The sequence below is a fragment of the Rhipicephalus sanguineus genome, chromosome 1 (assembly GCF_013339695.2).
Source record: "Rhipicephalus sanguineus isolate Rsan-2018 chromosome 1, BIME_Rsan_1.4, whole genome shotgun sequence".
NCBI classification, from domain to species: domain Eukaryota; kingdom Metazoa; phylum Arthropoda; class Arachnida; order Ixodida; family Ixodidae; genus Rhipicephalus; species Rhipicephalus sanguineus.
The window spans coordinates 172,304,556-172,326,794 of NC_051176.1; the positions used below are offsets into that span (position 1 = coordinate 172,304,556).

The window sequence follows — 22,239 nt, forward strand, 5'->3', positions numbered from 1 at the left end:
GAAGCTAATTGTCATGTAAAATCAGCATCAGAGGCCTCGTGCCAAAAACCGCAAGAAAATTTAATTCAACAAATGTTTTATAGGAAATATTATTATTATCAATATTTTTCAAGGTAAATATGCTACAGTAACACTGCGTGATCCATGTGGTCTCATCCGAAAATTGCAGGTAAAAGAAATTGTAAGACTCAGGTGTAATATGGAATCGGCTCCCGCCGCAGGATAGGTGCAATCGAAGATCATTCACTGGAAGAGAGGCCTTTGGCCCGCAGTGAACTTTAAATACAAAAATGATGAATGTATCAGAAGCATGAAATAGCTGTATTACAGGAATTAACGGTCGCTCACTTCAAAAAGCGTCAGAAACTGTATAATTATTTTTAACGTAAAAATTGTCCGCACGCAGTCTGACATTTGCCTTATTAGTTAGTTTTCGTTTCCTTTTATGCGGCAAAACAGCCCTTTTCTATTCCACAAAATGCAACGAACAGAACAAATGTAAGTGCTTGTCTTCCATACGATATCGTTGCAGGGCTGACGCTCCCACGAGTCAGCATCGATGGGAACCCGCTTCCCAACCCGAGAACGGTCTCCGTCGCGGCGGATCCCGACGCCGATTTCCCAAACCAAAGAAACACACTCATGCTCATGCAGTTCGCCCAGTTCGTCGACCACGACCTCACCTTGACGGGAGTGTCGCGATGTGAGTATAGAACAAGCGTTCCGGTTTTTATGAAATACCGGCCGCATTCAGCGACATTTTCTTGCCTTCGATATTTTTGACTGCGCTCAAAACAGGAACCTCTCGGAACTGGCCAGAGCACTTCGTTGGAGAAATGAAATTGTTTAGCAAAGAAGGGGAAAGGCGCGTTTGAAGATCATCATGGGAAAATCGCAGAGTGCAAATCAATTACATTTCGAGGACTTCCAAGTTCCCTGTGCACGCTCAGCACACGGAGCGCTTTAACGTCTGGCTTCAAAACGACAGATACCCTAAGCGTCCGTTTAAGGTGCACTACCGAGCAGCTGAATTTTCAAAGAGTGTTCAACTCTGTTATGTTGCAACTTCATTTTTTTCTTGTCGGTTCATGTCCACCTCAAATATACCCGCCACGGTGGTCTAATGATTATGGTGCTCGACTGCTGATCCGATGGTCGCGGATTCGAATCCCGGCCGCGGTGGCCGCATTTTCGATGGAGGCGAAAAGGCTTGAGGCCTGTGTACTTAGATTTAGGTGCACGTTAAAGAACCCCAGATGGTTGAAATTTCCGGAGTCCTCCAGTACGGCGTCTCTCACAATCATATCGTGGTTTTGGGACGTTAAACCCCAGATATTATATTATAGAAATTTTCGGAGCCCTCCACTGCGGCGTCCCTCATAATCATATCGTGGTTTTGGGACGTTAAACCCCAACAATTATTATTATTATTATTATTCTATTATTATATTATTATATTATTATTTTATATTATTATTATTATATTATTATTATTATTATTATTATTATTATATTATTATTATTATTATTATTATTATTATTATTATTATTATCCACCCCAAATCTTGGGCGTCACGTGTGTGAGGAACATAAGAGGCCTCGAAGAAATACATTCACATCAATTAAAATGTTATTCTTGTTGTCAAACAGACGTATCAGGGTACAAACATTGCTCAGTACTGCCATTTTCTACTACGAACATTTCATGAAAACTATATTAAAGCTCCAATACAATCTGCCAGATAATTACACATATCCGCTGAGAATCAGGAAATATAGATAAGTGGAAGGCAGTAAACAGGGCACCTGAAAGATGCGATAGTATATTTGTTACTAAAGTGCTGCAAATTCTTCGAAAGGCATCTCTGATTCGTGCAGCCTTACTTGTCGTGAACTTTGCTTACACACGTAGTAAAGTGTTTATTGAGTTATATTTAAGTACGAATATTTACTGGAAGAGTAGTACAAGCGGTCATATCCTTGTAACGCCCAGATAAGGAATGAAAGTTTCTACTGGCATTTTTCTTGTTCCCAACAGTTTTCTAAAGCAGCATTTGTACAATCCAACATAAGTATTTGCAAATTTGTTTGAAGAAGGTTTAAAAAAATATTTATTCGGAACACATTAAAGATGATGCCCCACTAACGGCGCACTTCGGCCGCACGGTGTAGGAAGTTCGCCCACGAAATAAATAATTTACGCAGGTAAGCCGGATGGAGAGTGTCACGATCAAAAAATATTGCTTCAGTCACATCCTACGCCCTGAGACCACACGTGCCGCGTCAGCAGTAAGCTTTGAAGCGCATCAGAGGAATTTTCAGTGTCAGCGAGAAAAAGAAAAAGGAGCACTGGAGAAGACTAAAAAAAAAGGCTATAATGGACGGGAAGCGAGGTTTCTCCGTTAAATAGTACCGTCCTGAACAGCGTATCGCATGCGTCAGGAATAACTTACTGCACATGTGTGAGACGTGCTTCTAGTGCAAGTGCAGTGGCTTGTTCGAGAAATTGGTTTTTGAGCAGCCTACGATAAAAAGACCAGTTGTTTGATGTACACTTAACAAAAATCAAAGCCTTTACGGTGAAAACAGTGTTGACATTTTAGCCGATTTTCCCTAGATCGTGCGCATTTTGACACTTGTTAGAAATAATAGTAATAATTGTTGGGGTTTTACGTTCCAAAACCACGATATCATTGTGAGGGACTCCGTAGTGGAGGGCTCCGGAAATTTCGACCACCTGTGGTTCTTTAATGTGGAGGCCACATTTCGCTTCCATCGACATGTGGCCTCCGCGGCCGGGGTTCGAGCCCGTGTCTTTCGGGTCAGTAGTTTAGCGCCACACTTGTTAAGAATAGCTTGTATAAATATGATGTGATTGTACGCTAACAACGCATAATAAATAACTGTTCGCAGTCCGCAACGGTTCGGCCATCACCTGCTGCGACGAGGAGCTGATCGCGAACCCGACCAAGCGTCACTACGCTTGCATGCCGATCGATCTGCCTGCCGATGACCACTTCTACGCTCAGTTTCAGCTGCGATGCCTCGAGTTCGTGCGTTCCGTGCCCGCACCAAGGCCCAAGTGTACCTTGGGTGAGTTCCCGCTTCCTCTCCTCGATGCCCGTGGATCGTTGTGACGATGCGTGGCCACAAGGCTGTGTGCTCAGCTGCACCGCTTCTGGAAGCGAGGATGACATATTAGCACTTTGAAAACGAGTCGAAAAGAATTTGGCTGCTATTGGCATTAATAGCGTTTGTGAGCAGTCGGGAACGGGCAGCACCTCTTGCCGCTAACGACGCATCGGCCGCACTAAAGGCAGACGCTTCAAATGCGTGGTTTCGGCCCCCAAGTATTAAACAAGAGTGTACTTAATGTAGAGCCGGCATTTCGACAATAAAAATTCACACGGTCCCTTTCGCTAAGACGACTCGAAAGCGAAAGCCGTCTTCTTCTTTTTATTCTCTGTCGATCCACGCCCCCTCCGAAAGCTTTCTGCACCTCACGTGGTTTTGCACTGCCTCCGTGATCGGCCCACCTTTGACCAAGCGACGATGTCACATCACGTTATGTGACATCATAATGGCATCTTCACGTGATGATGATTTTTTGCATAACTCTATTGACGCCGACGCCGCGGGACGACGACGTCGCCGACGGTAAATTTTCGCATTTGATGAGGCGTCTAAGGCTTTCGCCTTAATAATAATTACTGGGGTTTTGCGTGCTAAAACCAAACTATTATTATGAGGCACGCCGTAGTTGTTGGGCTCCAGATTAATTTTGACCACCTCAAAGGTTCCTTAGCGTGCACGTATATCTAAGTACACAGGTGTTTTTGCATTTCGCCCCCATCGAAACTGCGGCTGCCGTGGCAGGGAATTGAACCGAGAATCGTCCTTAGCCGCTAAGGTAGCATGGCGGGTGGCATGTTGAACCACCCACTGCCCATGCATGGCCAAATGAGTTCTGCACAAGTCCGCGTACTGAAGGCAGGTCTACGAACAGTAAGCGTTGGTGTCCTCTTGACCGAAACGGGGCGCCAGGGAATTTAGGTAGGCGCTTAGAGAATGAGAAGAATTCTGTTTCGCGATTTTTTTAGCACATGTTGGTTAGGAAATATTCGGGCCAAGAAAAGGGCACATATATTTCTTAAGTACGACACACCCTGAAATACAGCTACCCGCAGCTACCCAACTCCCTTTACGATCCTCCATAATTTGAACTGCAAGCTACACATGACGCGATGGACGCCTTTGTCACCTTTCATAACGTCAACGAAGTCCACATTTACACTTACAGTCTCAGCGCAGTTCGGCTGCTAAAACATGTCGCGATAACGTCGCATATTTGTGAGCCCATTTACAGACTTCAAAGGTCTTTACGTGTGAACGTCACTGCCCACTGGGTGAAGGCATATCACATCGTCATTCCTTGCGGACTACAATGCTTACTCTTTCTCGCCATCTTTAACCACTCCGCTTTTCCTTCTCTCTGAATCTCGCTCTGCTCTCATTGGCCAAAAATCTGGCGAGACACGCTTGCCCTCACCCCCTACCTTCCACACAATCTTTCTCGAGTGGAGGAAACCTTTCTCCAAGTTGAGAATTCGGGCCACTATGGCCCCTACTCCAGCCATCCTTACTTGGGGTCAGCCATATGATCACATTGTTTCCCGACCACTCCTGCGTCTACAGCGAATGCCTGTTATCTACTTTAGACGTGACATTGGGCAAAGACAGTCCGCGAAAATATACTCAGGAGTTTGAATATCAGATGTGGCCAACCTAAAGGGTAAACACGATGGCTAATGGACAACATATTTTATAAGATGCGTCTTCATTATCTGAAGCAAAACAGAATGGCGAGCTAGCTGGTACTGTAGTAAGTAAGCGCTCGTGTTGTGCATTTCTTGTCCTTGTCTTTCTTGCGCTTCTGTTATACAAGAATGCTTCAATATCTGTATGAAACCGGACTCCATGATTATATTTAATTTTATTGAGACGTTACGCTGTGTGGCATCCAAGAAAAGTATGCGAGAAGACACATGAAGCTAGGAAGATAAAAGGTAATGGTCTCATCAAATTAAGCACGTATACAATGAGCTAAAGCTGTAGAGGATGTCGCTTATTAGCGATGACCTTATCATCATCATCATCAGCCTGACTACGCCCACTGCAGGGCAAAAGCCTCTCCCATGTTTCGCCGATCAACCTGGTCCTGTGCTTGCTGCGGCCACCCGCAAACCTCTTAATCTCATCTGCCCACCTAACTTTCTGACCCACCCTCGCGCGTTTGCCAGTCTCTCGGAATGCAGTCTGTTACTCTTAATGACCAGCGGTTATCTTGCATACGCGCTACATGCTCTGTCCATGTCCCTTTCTTCTTCGTGATGACCTTATAATAGATGACAAATACTGTGTAATGCCACAGACATTCTAGTTTCAGAGGTTGTATAGCCTCATTGAACGTAAACAGCACCACAGAAGCACTGAGACTGGATACAGGGACAGTCAGCCACCTCCATCCAAGTGGCGTAGATGCATAGTGGACTATCAGCTCATGAAAATCTGCGTAGAAAGTGTTTTGTGCGCGCGGTAACGACCTGTAGACGATGTACAACTAGATTACGAATTCAGAAAAAAAAAGAAATACCACGCTAATCTCACGCATCAGGAGAGAGAAAGAATAGAGGATAGGCAGGGAGGTTAACTAGACTATGTTGTTTGCAACCAAGAGAGAAAGAGCGAGAACACGAGCGTACGCAATGCACAGAACATATGTGCAGTTCAGCGTGTCTACAGGCGATCACATGATTCGGTTGCCTTCATGAATTAAAGGAGGGCTCAGTACGGCTTTCTGGGCTGATGAGCTGTGAGGTCAGGCTTCATAAGCTCCACAACTTGATTGCCGTAATTTATACCAGGGGCGTAGCCAGGGGGGGGGGGGGGGGGGGGTTGGGGGGTTTCAAACCTCCCCCGAAATTTTTCAGTTTTGCTTGCGTATATATACACGCGCACATACAAACTCACGCACGAACATACATAAAGTATGGTTGAACACCCCCCCCCCCCCCCCCCGAAAAAAGTTTCTGGCTACGCCCCTGATTTATACCAATGAAGAATAGATGTTCGAGCGCATACCTCGACTCGTCTGCTCTTGAATGAAGGAAATGCGATTCACTGCGAGAAAAACGCAGCAACCACAAAATTATAACGTTCGACCTGCCGACATGGGCGTTTTACGACGAAATAATCAATCACAAAGCGATTCAAAACAGTTAAGGTGCAAAACTTTTGTACTAATGCGTTGCCTCCTATATTCATAACTACATACTCGCATGTAACAGCATTAAAGCTGCCTGGCTTTTCACTCTAATTTTTACAGGACCTCGTGAGCAGCTGAACCAACTGACAGCTTACATGGACGCGTCAAACATTTACGGTTCCACGGAAGAAGAGGCGAAATCTCTGCGAAGCTTCAGAGATGGTGAGTGAACACAATTTCCTCAGTCGTATATCAGGGCGGCGAAGATTGCCGCGTGCAGAACGGCAGGTTCTAAGGGCGCGTGGAAACTTGCAGGACGCCTGGCTTCCACCTTCTTTAGCAGGGACGAGCTTCTGCCACGACAGACAGACAGCACGCAGGAGTGCAACGAGCAAGGCACGGACTTCATCTGCTTCCGAGCAGGTCAGTGCCCTGTATGCGCATATTACGCACTAGCCAAATTTCAGTCTAAGGACCTACAGAGGTTTTAATAAATAAATAAATAAATAAATAAATAAATAAATAAATAAATAAATAAATAAATAAATAAATCATGCTTTCCAAGCAAGGAGTGCTGTGATAGTATCATTGTTATCGAATTCCTTAGTGCTCACGTAGTATACCGTCTATACTATACTATACTATACTATACTATACTATACTATACTATACTATACTATACTATACTATACTATACTATACTATACTATACTATACTATACTATACTATACTATACTATACTGTGCTTTCCCTATACCCCCACAACGAGGACAGCCGTATTGCTTATGTAGAACTAGAACTAGACGTGTAGTCATTGCGGATCATGTAATCTGAGCTGGACATCTCTCTGCTCCCCGAATGAACAGCCACCGCTCATTTCGAAATGCAGGCGACGAGCGCGTGAATGAGCAGTTGAGCTTGACGGCGATGCACACGTTGTGGCTTCGCGAGCACAACCGCGTGGCTGCCGAGCTTCACCGGCTGAACCCGGGCTGGAAGGACGAGATCCTCTACCAGGAGGCTCGGCGCATTGTGGCCGCCGAGTTCCAGCACATTGCCTTCAACGAGTTCCTGCCCATCCTGCTAGGTACGTCCCCTTTGTGATAAGCTAAAGATAACACGCAACTTCGTTCGCAGTGGGCCGAGTGTCTGTTTAACTCTGTTTCCGCTACAATGATCAACCGGTGTGTGTGTGTGTGTGTGTGTGTGTGTGTGTGTGTGTGTGTGTGTGTGTGTGTGTGTGTGTGTGTGTGTGTGTGTGTGTGTGTGTGTGTGTGTGTGTGTGTGTGTGTGTGTGTGTGTGTGTGTGTGTGTGTGTGTGTGTGTGTGTGCGTGTGCGTGTGCGTGCGTGCGTGCGTGCGTGCGTGCGTGCGCGCGCTATCCATAACCACGCAATGTCATTATGAGGAACTCCATATAGTGTTAGATTCAAGATTAGTTGTGACCACTGGGGCTATTCAATGAGCGTTTCGTTCTTAAAGCTCCAAAGACTTTAAGGTGCAGCGTCAAGCTCTGTTTGTGGATTACTGCGACAACGTGAAGAGTGGCGCCATTTGTGGCATACTGCTGAACGAAGAAAGCGGCAAGAAAACTTATGGAAAAGGAAGATGCAGAAAAATATGTCAGTAAAATATAATATAGAAAATGTACAAGATTCTATTCACAGGACGCTCTTTGCGAGTTTATACAAACGTGCGTCGTGAAAATGAACAAATATTTTTAGGTGGAATAAAATGCTGACGTAGTGATAATAATAGGAGAAAAAACAATGAACACTAAACACCCAGAGAGACGGGTACGTTCAACTTTAGAACGTTGTACTTTCTAAAGTAATGTTGAAAGTCGCGGTTCACTGTGGTCCTCAAAAGTAAAAAAAAATGGCAGTCCCTTTAGCTAACGCCAAGGAGCGAACAGGCGAAAGTCTGTGACATCAAGAGACGCTCATTAAATTACTTTGATGTTCTCATTCAGACGCAATCAGGAGGCCGATTCTCCAGTTTTACGCTGTGACTGTGCTGCGTTTTCCGCGCAAGCCTGGTATTTTTGTTTTTACACCGGCGATCTAAACTGCATTAAAGCCAGTCGCAGGTGTGCTAAGAAAACCGGGCCTAAAGCATCCCTTCGTGAGAACAGAAAATTGTTAAGAAATGTGGGTGCCCAACCAGCGTCCGCGAAGAAGAACTAAACGTATTTGCGGAAATAATCTTCGCAGGGTCATGGAAAACGGTGTTTCCGTCGTGCAGGCGAAATTTCAAAGATCGGGATCAATATCTTCGATGGTCAGAAGAAAGCAATCGACGATATTTGTTTGCGATTGGGGTGCCCAAACTTGCTTAAATCTCCTTGTGCTCCCCTATACAGGTCGCACGCTATCGACAACGGCAAGGGACTAAAAGAATGTGCTATATGTCCGCATTAATCTACCGTGTATCACATTCATTCGTTTATCCCTCTTCCAAATTGTGCCGGTTCAGCCGTTTATGCCCCGCTCACACGAATACCGAAAGATTTTCATATCCTGATAAACATTTTGCTTATGAACGAACCAACAAAAAAAAAAAAAACCAAAGCAAAGTTAACCAGCGACCATTGACGCGTTGAGAATACAAAACGTGTGTAAAGCTGTTTTTTGGTTGATAGCGATGCATGCGCTGAAATCGTTCGCTTTGCAGGCCGAAACGTCATGGAACAGTTCGACCTGCTGTTGACACCTTACGGATACAGCCACAGCTACGACCCAGAACTGAATGCCGGTATCGGCAACGTGTTTGCTGCCGCCGCCTACCGGTATGGACACACACTCGTGCAGGTCAGTGGTCAAACGCATCGATAAGGCATATCGGGCCCTCACATCTATCACTTGCTGAGCCTCGAAGAGTCAACACAGGCAGCAAACTTTGCGCATGACATGCGCGCACCGCATGACGAGCGACCGAGGTGCGAACTGTCTGCAAACTAAGGGAACCGTTGCCATCACGTGGAGCATAGCGAGGTTGCAGCCGCTGATTTGGCGCGTTGATGAAATAACCAGCAAGTGTGATAAACAATGGTGGTGTTCGCGTTATTTCTCGTATTTTCTTTGTTTTCGCTCTTGCAAAGCAAGCATAGAGGTCTGTGCGCAACCCCTTCGAACTATAGAGGCGCACATCCGGACGATCGTGGCACAGGGCCTGTTTTTACAGCTCATAAACCGACGTGTGTCCAGTAGTGTGCGGAGTCTGAAAGAAGCGCCTCTCAAACGTGTTCACTATCCTTAATATTCGCATGGAAATCGAATAAAAAATGGTCGGGGTAACGACATTCAGGTTGGATGATGGGAGCGAGATGGAGCATATGAAAGCGGGAATAAATACACTATCCGAGCCTAGGGTCACGAAAATAAAGTCCAATTTTAGTTGATTCGCTGACCTTGGAGCACTTGGACACTAAATGACATAAACTATGGCTTCAAGGAAGACAAAAAGCAGTCAGGAATGCCGTGATTTGCAGATGACCCGCTCATAGCGTGTATATAATAGTGACAAGTCGCTGACGTATACGTCCCGTCGTAAAACTTCATTTTGATGGATGCAATTACAATAACCATTGTAACCATTGTTTGCGCACCTTTTGGTACAATACACACTGAAAATTTTTGTTTGTGAATCTACACAGCTACAAACTGACGACATCCCGCTTATTGTTATTTTTTTAAAGGATGCAGCATGTGAAATGTAAAACATTACAGAGACAATGCTACCTAGAGGCTTTTATTTGGAAAATATTGATGGTATCAGCTTAGCGAGGTTATCTTCACTAGGTTTGGTTGTAGCGCCGACTAACAAAGTTAGGAAACCTAGACTACAAGAAAGAGGCGCACTAGCAACTAAGCTTTATTTCACGTCGATTGCAAAGATGAAGCTTTGAAAAGTACCACGTGGTACCGACACAACCGCGCACCCCACTAATCGTCGAGATAGTCTATCTCACTTGAGAATAAGTCAACAGAAGGTTTGCTTATGTATTTGCTGTCCATCTTACTGATGAGGTAGGCTTCGAAAATCTCCGGTTCTTGTTTTTTGCGGTATCTCTTTAGCACGGCGTGTCCTCTCCACCTAAGCTGCGCTGCCAGCGGTTGTGCTTTGCTTTGCATGTTGCAATATAGTCACAGATTGCTCCCCGTGTCAGTTTTAACGAGCCTCAATCGATCGTTAAGGCATCGCCCGGTTTGACCAACATATACTTGTCGGTATATGGCGGTCGAAACTTATTTTGCAAACATTTATCCTACTGTTAGACACAGCGCGATGTCGTCCACGTATTCAAAACGCGTGCTCTTCAGCGTGCAGTTGGATAACGCAGCGCGCAAATCGTTGGTGCGTATTAGAATCGAAATGTTTGACTCTAATAACATGAACACCTTTCAATGTGCATAAGAGATGTTTGGGAGACCCATGGCTAACACATTTGGGTTTAAAGGGTAAGAAGAAATAGCACGTGGGAACGGCTACGGTTTTATTGCTTGCCAACGTTTCTTTGAAGGTAAAAATGACGGTAGCTGCAACAAGAGACAGGAAAAGTGCAATAAATTTTCAGCGCTGTATGTGCCCAATTATTTTGTCAGTAACTTCTTTGAACACCAGGACGTCAGAATTACTGCAAAGTTTTTAACGACGCACTCTGTTATTATTGCGATAGCAATTATATGGACAGTCTCGGCTGGATTTTGCCGTCGCCGTCGCCGTCATGCACCGTATATGTATGTGTATGTATATATATATAAAAGCCCCAAAGAAAAATAATTCAGAAAAATGCTTCCGAAGCACGGAATCGAACCAGGGACCTCTTGTTCCGCAGCGAGTAGCGCTATCCACTACGCCACGAAACGCAGATCCTCCACGTAGCTAACGGCGAGCGTTATATACATACCCTTTACCGCTGGACAGACTCACAGACGGCAGGCGATAATAAGCTTTCTTCATTACCAGCGAGATGGCGCTAGCAGCGCGACGGGCGCATTTAAAGGGGCCCTGCAACACCTCTCTTAGTTATATTGGAATAGTCCCATTATTGACGTATGACTCTTCACGAGCCATATGCCGCAAAAATTTTTCGAATCCGTCAAGTCTAAGTGGTGTTACCAAATTATAGAGATCACGTTCCGCAGCTTTCTCTCTCAACTCAACGCAGCGAGCGCGCGGAAAGCTGCGCGCGGCGTGAGGGGAGGGAAGGAGGGCGGAGGTGCGAGGAGGCGACGTCAGCGCCAGCGGCATTTTTTTCATTTTTTTCTCTCTGGCGTCTCGGCGCAACCACGTGGTCTGTGCCGCCACTTCCGGTCGGCTTGCGTCGTTCTCGTCGAGCGGAGTCGATCGCGCTGTGTATCGCGCGTGCTTGAAAACTGCGCGTCGGTTTGGTAATGTTGGGTGTGCACCTCGAACGCCGTAGTGTTTTCATCGCTCTGCCAACCATGGAAGCAAACGTGCGCGCTCGTTTGGAATGAATGACAGCTGAGATCGGTTTCGGCCCATACTCCGATACACCGCCTCGTAAGACGGCACTGGCAGACGACCCCGAAGCGCCGCCATTACCGGACGCCAGCATTGTTATCGGAGACACGCTGCGCCCGTGCCTCGGTCGGTCGTGAGAACGTGCCGACGATGCAGTTCTCAGCTGACGAGGCAACACTCGAATGGCTGCCACTCTCAACGGCAACCGGCGATGGTCAAAAGCACAGAAATATTCACGTTTTCGGCACTGCGCATGGCGAAGAAAACGGAACCACACAACTACGAGCAGACGAGCTGTCGGTGAGACCGGAAGTGCTAATATTAATGTTTGTTCGGTGTTTTTAACGCGATAACATAATATAAACATACATATTATCTACTTATTGAACGCAAAATTAACAACGAAAGTAATAATGAGGGTGTTATCGTGATTATAACATCAGCCAATGGTGGAACTGCCGACAATCGCGTCATATTTTGCGGACTAATACATCATTTGTCGAGAGAAGAGGGAGCGATTTTCAGCTGACTTTGAGAATTTATTGTAAATTCCAGGCCGTGCGCATCGCTATAATATTTGGCTCGCGTGTTCTCGGGAGCCTCGACTACCGATCGGCAGCGCTTTTTGAGCATGCTCGAAAAGTGTTGCAGGGCCCCTTTAAAAGTCGTCGTCGAGCTCGCTCGCTTCTTATATTTGCGCAGCGAGAACATTGCCCTTCCGTTGTCTGCTCGCGCGGTTTTCTCGCGGTGAGGGGAAGAGGAATGTTTCACGCTTTCACCGTGATGTCCGCGCTCATGTTACCGAGCGTACGAAAGTCACTCGAGCTGAAGGGACGCCGCTAAACGAACAAACAGAAGATGAGCGCGAACTATCAAGTGTCACAGCTCGACAGTTGAAGCACGCTAGTTTCCTTCGCTGCTTCGGCCGCCTTTGCAACAGGAACGCTGTTCAAACTGAGAGTATCCATTGGCGAGCCTCACTTCGTATAGCATTAATTTCTTGCTATCGCATTCATTGCTTCGCCCTTGCGGCGAAACTGTGACTTTTTGTAGACGTAGCTAGAGCTCGATTTCGTGTGATTAAATAGTTTATAGCCGCAAAGGCAAGCGTGTTGCACAAGGGACATCCGTACACCCAATGAACGTAAAAATTTGGGAGTGCTGTAGCTATAGACGATTGTGTGTACGTCCGCCGTAGGACTGTCCGTAAAGCGCGTGTGCTTGGGCACGTTGGCAATTCATGCTCACTTTTTTAGCGCACTTAAAGAACAAGGACGAAAAACGACGTGTCCGCGTCGTTTTTTTTTTTTTCGTCCTTGTTCGTTTAGTGCGCTAAAAAGTGAACTGTTCGTCCAGTTGTTCAAGATGCGAAACGGCAAGGTTAACAGCCCAATAAGGCGACGCACAAACCCATCCGTAAAATAGCCTATAAGGCGTCGTGCCGCTGAACTCGAGGTCACGAATTGAATCCCGGCCACGATAACCGCATTTCGATTGGATTGAGATGGAGACTTCTGCGTTCTTAGGTTTAGATGCAACGTTTTTGATGAATTCCAGGTAGCCTAATTCAATCCCGTCGCAGTGTGGAGGCCATTTATTGTGGGAGTGCGATGAAATGCCAATTTCGTGTGTGGCCACGTCGAAAGGGGCTCGCCGATGCCGAAACAGGGACGCGTGATGGCGAGGAGAATAACAGGTCGGAAAGGCAGGGCTGTATGCCACACACGCCTCCGCTTTGCTACCCTACGCAGGGAGAAAGGAATACAACGAAGAAAATGTCATAGTTTCGCCTAAAGGGCGAACACATGAATGGAATGGAACGAATTGGAATGTTACACGAAGCCTTGCTACTAACTCCTTTAGCATCCGACCTGACGCAACTCAACAAAACGCTGGCGTAAGGAAACGCAGCCGCTGCAGCGAGCGAAGCGACCTGCCCGCTGTCTATCGCTTCAACACAAACAAAAAATTGGGGGACGCTTAAGCTTCACCTTTAAGAGTTGAACGCGATAGCGATATCCTGCCCCTAGAGCGCACTTCGAACACTAAGAGTGTTTAACAGAATGCGTGCACTAAGGTGTGTGCCTTAGTAATGGGTAGCATGCTTTAAACCAGGAGCAATTATACGCGAGAAGCTTTTTCGAAGTTGCGATGCACCCACTACGTGGTCTTAAGGGAATACGCGCAGTAGTGTGTGTGCCTTTTGTAATGGGTGGCTGTCTTTAAACCATCAAGACGTTATGATACTGACATGGTGTGACGCCCGATGGCAATGTACGCTTGTACCACGCAATATTACTGCAGCATTACATCTCGTACTGTGACACCTGTATACAGGACGCGTATTTTTGTGAAGCATGAAAGTTACTTTCAGTGCAGCTCCAAGCAGAGGCGTGACTGTTTGGTAGAACACCTGCTTGCCACGCAGACGGCCTGGGTTCGATTCTCACTCGGACCCAACATTTTTATTATTTATTTTATTTGCAGCTTTTTCGATTTTTCAGTCACGGACAAGATGATGATTTTTCGCTCACAACCAACGGTGCCGACGCCGACGGCGGAATTTCTGCGATACGAGCTCTTTAACGCTATCGCGTTAAAACATTACTACAAAGGTGTGAGCTGTCTACTGATCCCTGTCAAGATAGTGCACGCACGACCACGCCCGGCAACTCGAAGTACGCAGTTCCTCCCGGAGCCACGCACCTACCCCTCCAGGGCACCCGATGTACCCTACACGCGACGAAAGACGGCTGGCGCGTTTCCTTTCCGCTTGAGTCGAGATTGTCGGCTGTCTTCGCACGCTTTCACTCGCGCAATGAACGTACGACGCGCGGAGCGATGTTATCGCCCTTACACTCTATACCGAACCTCACGGCGACGGCAGAAATGGATCTGGAATGCCCATATGATTGCTATCGTAACAAAAGCAGAGGGAGGGAGGTATTGCGAGTGCAAAACAGGCGCGGCTGTCTAGTTGATCACTGAGGCCAGTAGATATCGATAACTGTGACAATTCCCGCATCTCTTTGAAAGTCTGTTACGCGCAAGGCAACGGTCACTAGGGATGTTTTTCTGTTTATTTTTTTCCTGAAGATGATGTGTGGTCTAGTTGGGTTAAACAGTTCAAAGAACAAACATTTTCTCGACGTTAAAGCGATCACAAAAGCTTATCTTCCCGGTTGCAAGAGTCAAAGAAATAAAAATGGGGGATGTCTGACATTGCTGAGGCATCAGTGGAAAATTATCACAGCGGATCTTGCAACACGCGCCAAACGCAGGCAAACAGACAGTATATCGCGGCATAGCCTAATATTGATAATTTCGTATCCAGGCATATGTTATCGCAACGCCTGCATTATGCGTCTGTACTGAGAGCATCTCGTCACTTGCACCCAACTGTACTGGCGCAATGAATTCCCACAATCTCCGACCGTTGAAGAGTCAGTACGCAACGTTTACAAGAAGGTTTCATGGTAGATGTGACTTTATTTGATATTTGGCGCAAGCACGGTGACGTCAGGGATGTTGGAATCTGGGTTTAGCCGTCAGTGACTGCTTCCTTTTCTAATGTACTGGGTATGTCAACTATCATCACCGTCATTAAAAGGGGCATTTTCGCTCCATAAAAACCAAAAACATATGTTGCCCATAGTAGAGTAGGCACCAGCACGGTAACGTCAGGGATGTTGGAATCTGGTTTTAGCCGTCAGTGACTGCTCCCTGTGACAGAATGACAGAATGAGTAACAAGCAACAGAGCGCACATCCGAGAGCTTCGCACGCAAATACCATGCCTTAGTGATCAGTAATGAAGCAAACGTATACGTACACATGAAAAGTGATACCCGGTACTGTCCACAGTGCACGCGATTTGCACAGGGTATACGCAACAGCTGGGCATTGCGTAGCTTACCTAAAGCACACACAAAGAGCAGCAAGCGTGAATCGCCTACACCGCTTGCACGGCGAAAAGCAAACAAACAAAAAAAAAGGCTGCAAAGTTTCGCGATGCGCGCATGCGCTTGCAAACGTCACGGCGGAAATCGCGAAATGTTTCGCTGCGCCTTCGCTAGGAGGCGATGCGGGTGTTTGCGATGTGGAGGCTTCACGAATGTGACGTCAGGGCCTCTCCTTAGTATTCCTTCCTCCATGATCACTGTCATTAAAAGGGGCAATTTCGCTCCATAAAAACCAAATACATATGTTGCCCATAGTAGAGTAGGCACCAGCACGGTAACGTCAGGGATGTTGGAATCTGGGTTTAGCCGTCAGTGACTGCTTCCTTTTCTAATGTACTGGGTATGTCAACTATCATCACCGTCATTAAAAGGGGCAATTTCGCTCCATAAAAACCAAATACATATGTTGCCCATAGTAGAGTAGGCACCAGCACGATAACGTCAGGGATGTTGGAATCTGGTTTTAGCCGTCAGTGACTGCTTCCTTTTCTAATGTACTGGGTATGTCAACTATCATCACCGTCATTAAAAGGGGCAATTTCGCTCCATAAAAACCAAATACATATGTTGCCCATAGTAGAGTAGGCACCAGCACGGTAACGTCAGGGATGTTGGAATCTGGGTTTGGCCGTCAGTGACTGCTTCCTTTTCTAATGTACTGGGTATGTCAACTATCATCACCGTCATTAAAAGGGGCAATTTCGCTCCATAAAAACCAAATACATATGTTGCCCATAGTAGAGTAGGCACCAGCACGGTAACGTCAGGGATGTTGGAATCTGGGTTTAGCCGTCAGTGACTGCTTCCTTTCTAATGTACTGGGTATGTCAACTATCATCACCGTCATTAAAAGGGGCAATTTCGCTCCATAAAAACCAAATACATATGTTGCCCATAGTAGAGTAGGCACCAGCACGGTAACGTCAGGGATGTTGGAATCTGGGTTTAGCCGTCAGTGACTGCTTCCTTTTCTAATGTACTGGGTATGTCAACTATCATCACCGTCATTAAAAGGGGCAATTTCGCTCCATAAAAACCAAATACATATGTTGCCCATAGTAGAGTAGGCACCAGCACGGTAACGTCAGGGATGTTGGAATCTGGGTTTAGCCGTCAGTGACTGCTTCCTTTTCTAATGTACTGGGTATGTCAACTATCATCACCGTCATTAAAAGGGGCAATCTCGCTCCATAAAAACCAAATACATATGTTGCCCATAGTAGAGTAGGCACCAGCACGGTAACGTCAGGGATGTTGGAATCTGGGTTTAGCCGTCAGTGACTGCTTCCTTTTCTAATGTACTGGGTATGTCAACTATCATCACCGTCATTAAAAGGGGCAATTTCGCTCCATAAAAACCAAATACATATGTTGCCCATAGTAGAGTAGGCACCAGCACGGTAACGTCAGGGATGTTGGAATCTGGGTTTGGCCGTCAGTGACTGCTTCCTTTTCTAATGTACTGGGTATGTCAACTATCATCACCGTCATTAAAAGGGGCAATTTCGCTCCATAAAAACCAAATACATATGTTGCCCATAGTAGAGTAGGCACCAGCACGGTAACGTCAGGGATGTTGGAATCTGGGTTTAGCCGTCAGTGACTGCTTCCTTTTCTAATGTACTGGGTATGTCAACTATCATCACCGTCATTAAAAGGGGCAATTTCGCTCCATAAAAACCAAATACATATGTTGCCCATAGTAGAGTAGGCACCAGCACGGTAACGTCAGGGATGTTGGAATCTGGGTTTAGCCGTCAGTGACTGCTTCCTTTTCTAATGTACTGGGTATGTCAACTATCATCACCGTCATTAAAAGGGGCAATTTCGCTCCATAAAAACCAAATACATATGTTGCCCATAGTAGAGTAGGCACCAGCACGGTAACGTCAGGGATGTTGGAATCTGGGTTTAGCCGTCAGTGACTGCTTCCTTTTCTAATGTACTGGGTATGTCAACTATCATCACCGTCATTAAAAGGGGCAATCTCGCTCCATAAAAACCAAATACATATGTTGCCCATAGTAGAGTAGGCACCAGCACGGTAACGTCAGGGATGTTGGAATCTGGGTTTAGCCGTCAGTGACTGCTTCCTTTTCTAATGTACTGGGTATGTCAACTATCATCACCGTCATTAAAAGGGGCAATTTCGCTCCATAAAAAGCAAATACATGTTGCCCATAGGGTGTGTCCAGATAAGATCGAACACAAGGTCCTGGTCACCATTCCCGATTGCGATGAAATTTACTGTAGGTCTAGGCATTACACCCAGAACAATGGTTTCGCAGTTAGTTTTGCGAAAAAAAAATTTGTTCGCCTGAAAAAAAAAATATATAAATTTTGGCCACAAAAAACGCTTTTCCGCCAATTTCGCGATTTCTGTAATTTGAGCGCACCTAGGAAAAAAACGGTGCACTTCTTCGTCACAATATTTATTCCCCTTAAAGAACAAGTGAAATACAATCTTATGAGTCTATTATTTCCCTTGCTTGTCGAAGAACTTTTGAAGAAAAAAATCACAAACTTGGCAAATCGCACGAAATACCTCTATTTCAGGAATTTATTGCTGCAAGCAAGTTAAAGTGAGGATAATGAAAATCGGTACATATTAACTTTGATACTTTCGCTCTCTTTTAAAATAATTCGCGTGGTTTTATCGCGCTTTGTTTTACTCGATAATTTGGCTGAAACGTAAGTGATTTACCAAAAACGCCGAACTTTGAAAATGATTTTCTCAAAAAGGCCATTTTTAATTTTTTTTTAAAATCCCTCTGATTGAAGTCAAGGACGTCATCTACCATTGTGCAGAAAAAAACGTTGCATTATTTTGGTAGCTAACAAGTTATAGTGCGTCAAATGTGACCATGCCAGCCTAGCGGCCGCGTTGTTCGTTATGGGCTGAAACTCGGACATAAGTTGCTAAAAATACTTGTACGTGACATAATCACAAATCAGCAGCACCACATCAACAAATGCGCAGCCCGATGTCATGGTTAAGCAAGCTTTGTCTTGGGATCAGCCGCTTGACAAACCCGCAGCAACGGCCGCTCGATGCTGCGGGCACTCATATTACATGAGTACCGCTTCGACTGCGGATGAGCTCCGCTTGCGCGCCAAACTACGCTCAGAGGACAAACGAGAGAAGGAATGCATCACTGTGAAAGGTAAAGGCCGTTAAGTGCCAACAAATGTCATAGTATGCAAAGAAAACTCTCCCGGCAATTTCCCAGTGAGCTCCTTCAATACAGCACGGATGTATTTTTTTCCCCTGCTGTTATGCCCGAAGCCGCATAATATCGTGATAAACGCTCGACTTGCGTTGAATATTCTATCTGCGGACGCCCAACAATACAGTATTGTAAAAGCGGTTCTTTAATGAAGTAAAGGACTTGGACACACTTCTTTTCACAGCCGGCTGACACAAGTGTTCTGGCACGAGATGAACAACTGCAGTTTGAGTTGTTCGACCATCGGAAGCACGTATGACAGCTTTCTTTAGATGTCAATGGCTTTCTTTTGCGTCATATGTTGCTCATAGAATGAACCTAATTATATTTAGGCCATCCGAAGAGAGAAAGCAACACATGAGCGCGCTACTGGAGGCGCTCACTGGGAAATCGCCGGCAGAGTTTTCGTTGCATACTATGACATTTGTTGGCACTTAACGGCCTTTAACTTTCACAGTGATGCATTCCTTCTCTCGTTTGTCCTCTGAGCGTAGTTTGGCGCGCAAGCGGAGCTCATCCGCAGTCGAAGCGGTACTCATGTAATGTGAGTGCCCGCAGCATCGAGCGGCCGTTGCTGCGGGTTTGTCAAGCGGCTGATCCCAAGACAAAGCTTGCTTAACCATGACACCGGGCTGTGCATTTGTTGGTGTAGAGCTGCTGATTTGTGATTATGTCACGTACAAGCATTTTTAGCAACTTATATCCGAGTTTCAGCCCATAACGAACGACGCGGCCGCTAGGCTGGCATGGTCACATTTGACGCACTATAACTTGTTAGCAACCAAAATAATGCAACGTTTTTTTCTGCACAATGGTAGATGACGTCCTAGACTTCAATCAGAGGGATTTAAAAAAAAAATAAAGATGGCCTTTTTGAGAAAATTATTTTCAAAGTTCGGCGTTTTTGGTAAATCACTTACGTTTCAGCCCAATTATCGAGTAAAACGGAGCGCGATAAAACCACGCAAATTATTTTAAAAAAGAGCGAAAGTATCAAAGTTAATATGTACCGATTTTCATTATCCTCACTTTAACTTGCTTGCAGCAATAAATTCCTGAAATAGATGTATTTTGTGCGATTTGCCAAGTTTGTGATTTTTTTCTTCAAAAGTGCTTCGACAAGCAAGGGAAATAATAGACTCATAAGATTGTATTTCACTTGTTCATTAAGGGGAATAAATATTGTGACGAAGAAGTGCACCGATTTTTTCCTAGGTGCGCTCAAAATTCAGAAATCGCGAAATTGGAGGAAAAGCGTTTTTTGTGGCCAAAATTTATATATTTTTTTTTTCAGGCGAACAAAATTTTTTTCGCAAAACTAACTGCGAAACCATTGTTCTGGGTGTAATGCCTAGACCTACAGTAAATTTCATCGCAATCGGGAATGCTGACCGGGACCTCGTGTTCGATCTTATCTGGACACACCCCATAGTAGAGTAGGCACCAGCACGGCAACGTCAGGGATGTTGGAATCTGGTTTTAGCCGTCAGTGACTGCTTCCTTTTCTAATGTACTGGGTATGTCAACTATCATCACCGTCATTAAAAGGGGCAATTTCGCTCCATAAAAACCAAATACATATGTTGCCCATAGTAGAGTAGGCACCAGCACGGTAACGTCAGGGATGTTGGAATCTGGTTTTAGCCGTCAGTGACTGCTTCCTTTTCTAATGTACTGGGTATGTCAACTATCATCACCGTCATTAAAAGGGGCAATTTCGCTCCATAAAAACCAAATACATATGTTGCCCATAGTAGAGTAGGCACCAGCACGGTAACGTCAGGGATGTTGGAATCTGGGTTTAGCCGTCAGTGACTGCTTCCTTTTCTAATGTACTGGGTATGTCAACTATCATCACCGTCATTAAAAGGGGCAATTTCGCTCCATAAAAACCAAATACATATGTTGCCCATAGTAGAGTAGGCACCAGCACGGTAACGTCAGGGATGTTGGAATCTGGTTTTAGCCGTCAGTGACTGCTCCCTGTGACAGAATGAGTAACAAGCAACAGAGCGCACATCCGAGAGCTTCGCACGCAAATACCATGCCTTAGTGATCAGTAATGAAGCAAACGTATACGTACACATGAAAAGTGATACCCGGTACTGTCCACAGTGCACGCGATTTGCACAGGGTATACGCAACAGCTGGGCATTGCGTAGCTTTCCTAAAGCACACACAAAGAGCAGCAAGCGTGAATCGCCTACACCGCTTGCACGGCGAAAAGCAAACAAACAAAAAAAAGGCTGCAAAGTTTCGCGATGCGCGCATGCGCTTGCAAACGTCGCGGCGGAAATCGCGAAATGTTTCGCTGCGCCTTCGCTAGGAGGCGATGCGGGTGTTTGCGATGCGGAGGCTTCACGAATGTGACGTCAGGGCCTCTCCTTAGTATTCCTTCCTCCATGATCACCGTCATTAAAAGGGGCAATTTCGCACCATAAAAACCAAATACATGTTGCCCATAGTAGAGTAGGCACCAGCACGGTAACGTCAGGGATGTTGGAATCTGGTTTTAGCCGTCAGTGACTGCTTCCTTTTCTAATGTACTGGGTATGTCAACTATCATCACCGTCATTAAAAGGGGCAATTTCGCTCCATAAAAAATTGGCCGCGTATCTGCGTGCTTCGCTGCAAATGTCGTCTAAAGACGATAGAAGAGGCGCTGCGTGAGATATGGGCCATCTGGCAATACGTCGAGAATCATGATGGCTGTGTTGCGGGCTGGTAGTCCCGGCGCAGCGGCAGGCGAAGACCGGCGGTGACCAACGCGACCGGTGGGGACGCCGGCCAGCCCGAACACGCTGTTTGGCGCGATGCGCCGAAGGAGAAGAAACGTCCGCACTCAACGAGTACTCTCCACAAACTTTACACGTCGCCTGGGTAAAACAGGAATGCCAGAGCGGCGCCCCCTGTCATTCGTACAATGCAATACTGAATCGAAACCGAAACACAACATGAGCTTGTGCAGAGGGCACGGAGGAAGACAAGTTTCAGCGCAGTCGCATTTTCAGCTCACCTTAAGAAACTAGGGTTGTAACATTGTAGGGCGAGTAGGGCCAGGAAGACCGTCACGACGAAAACCTGCCTCCTCAGTCGTATTCGCCTGGAACGTTGGTGTGGCTTCGCGTTCCCTCCTCCGCTCCTGGCCTTTCCACAAAGCTACTGCCTAAGTACGAAGGCCCCTACCGTGTCCTACGTCAAGCATCCCCAGTTAACTATATGATTGAGCCTGTTCAATCATCTACGAACCGCCGCCGTCGCGGCCGCGAGACTGTTCACGTCGATCGACTGAAGCCGCA

The 22,239-nt window shown here is 46.0% G+C and overlaps 1 protein-coding gene across 1 annotated transcript in view; it reads left to right on the plus strand.

The window, feature by feature from the left end:
- The window catches only part of LOC119402350 (chorion peroxidase), a 52,505-nt gene that overhangs the window by 12,780 nt on the left and 17,486 nt on the right, over positions 1–22,239 (plus strand). Inside the window, exons 7-12 of the mRNA XM_037669497.2 lie at positions 533–703; positions 2,914–3,093; positions 6,386–6,487; positions 6,581–6,688; positions 7,156–7,353; positions 8,939–9,075. Coding sequence (XP_037525425.1) covers positions 533–703; positions 2,914–3,093; positions 6,386–6,487; positions 6,581–6,688; positions 7,156–7,353; positions 8,939–9,075 — 896 coding nt within the window. The remainder of the gene's footprint in view (positions 1–532; positions 704–2,913; positions 3,094–6,385; positions 6,488–6,580; positions 6,689–7,155; positions 7,354–8,938; positions 9,076–22,239) is intronic.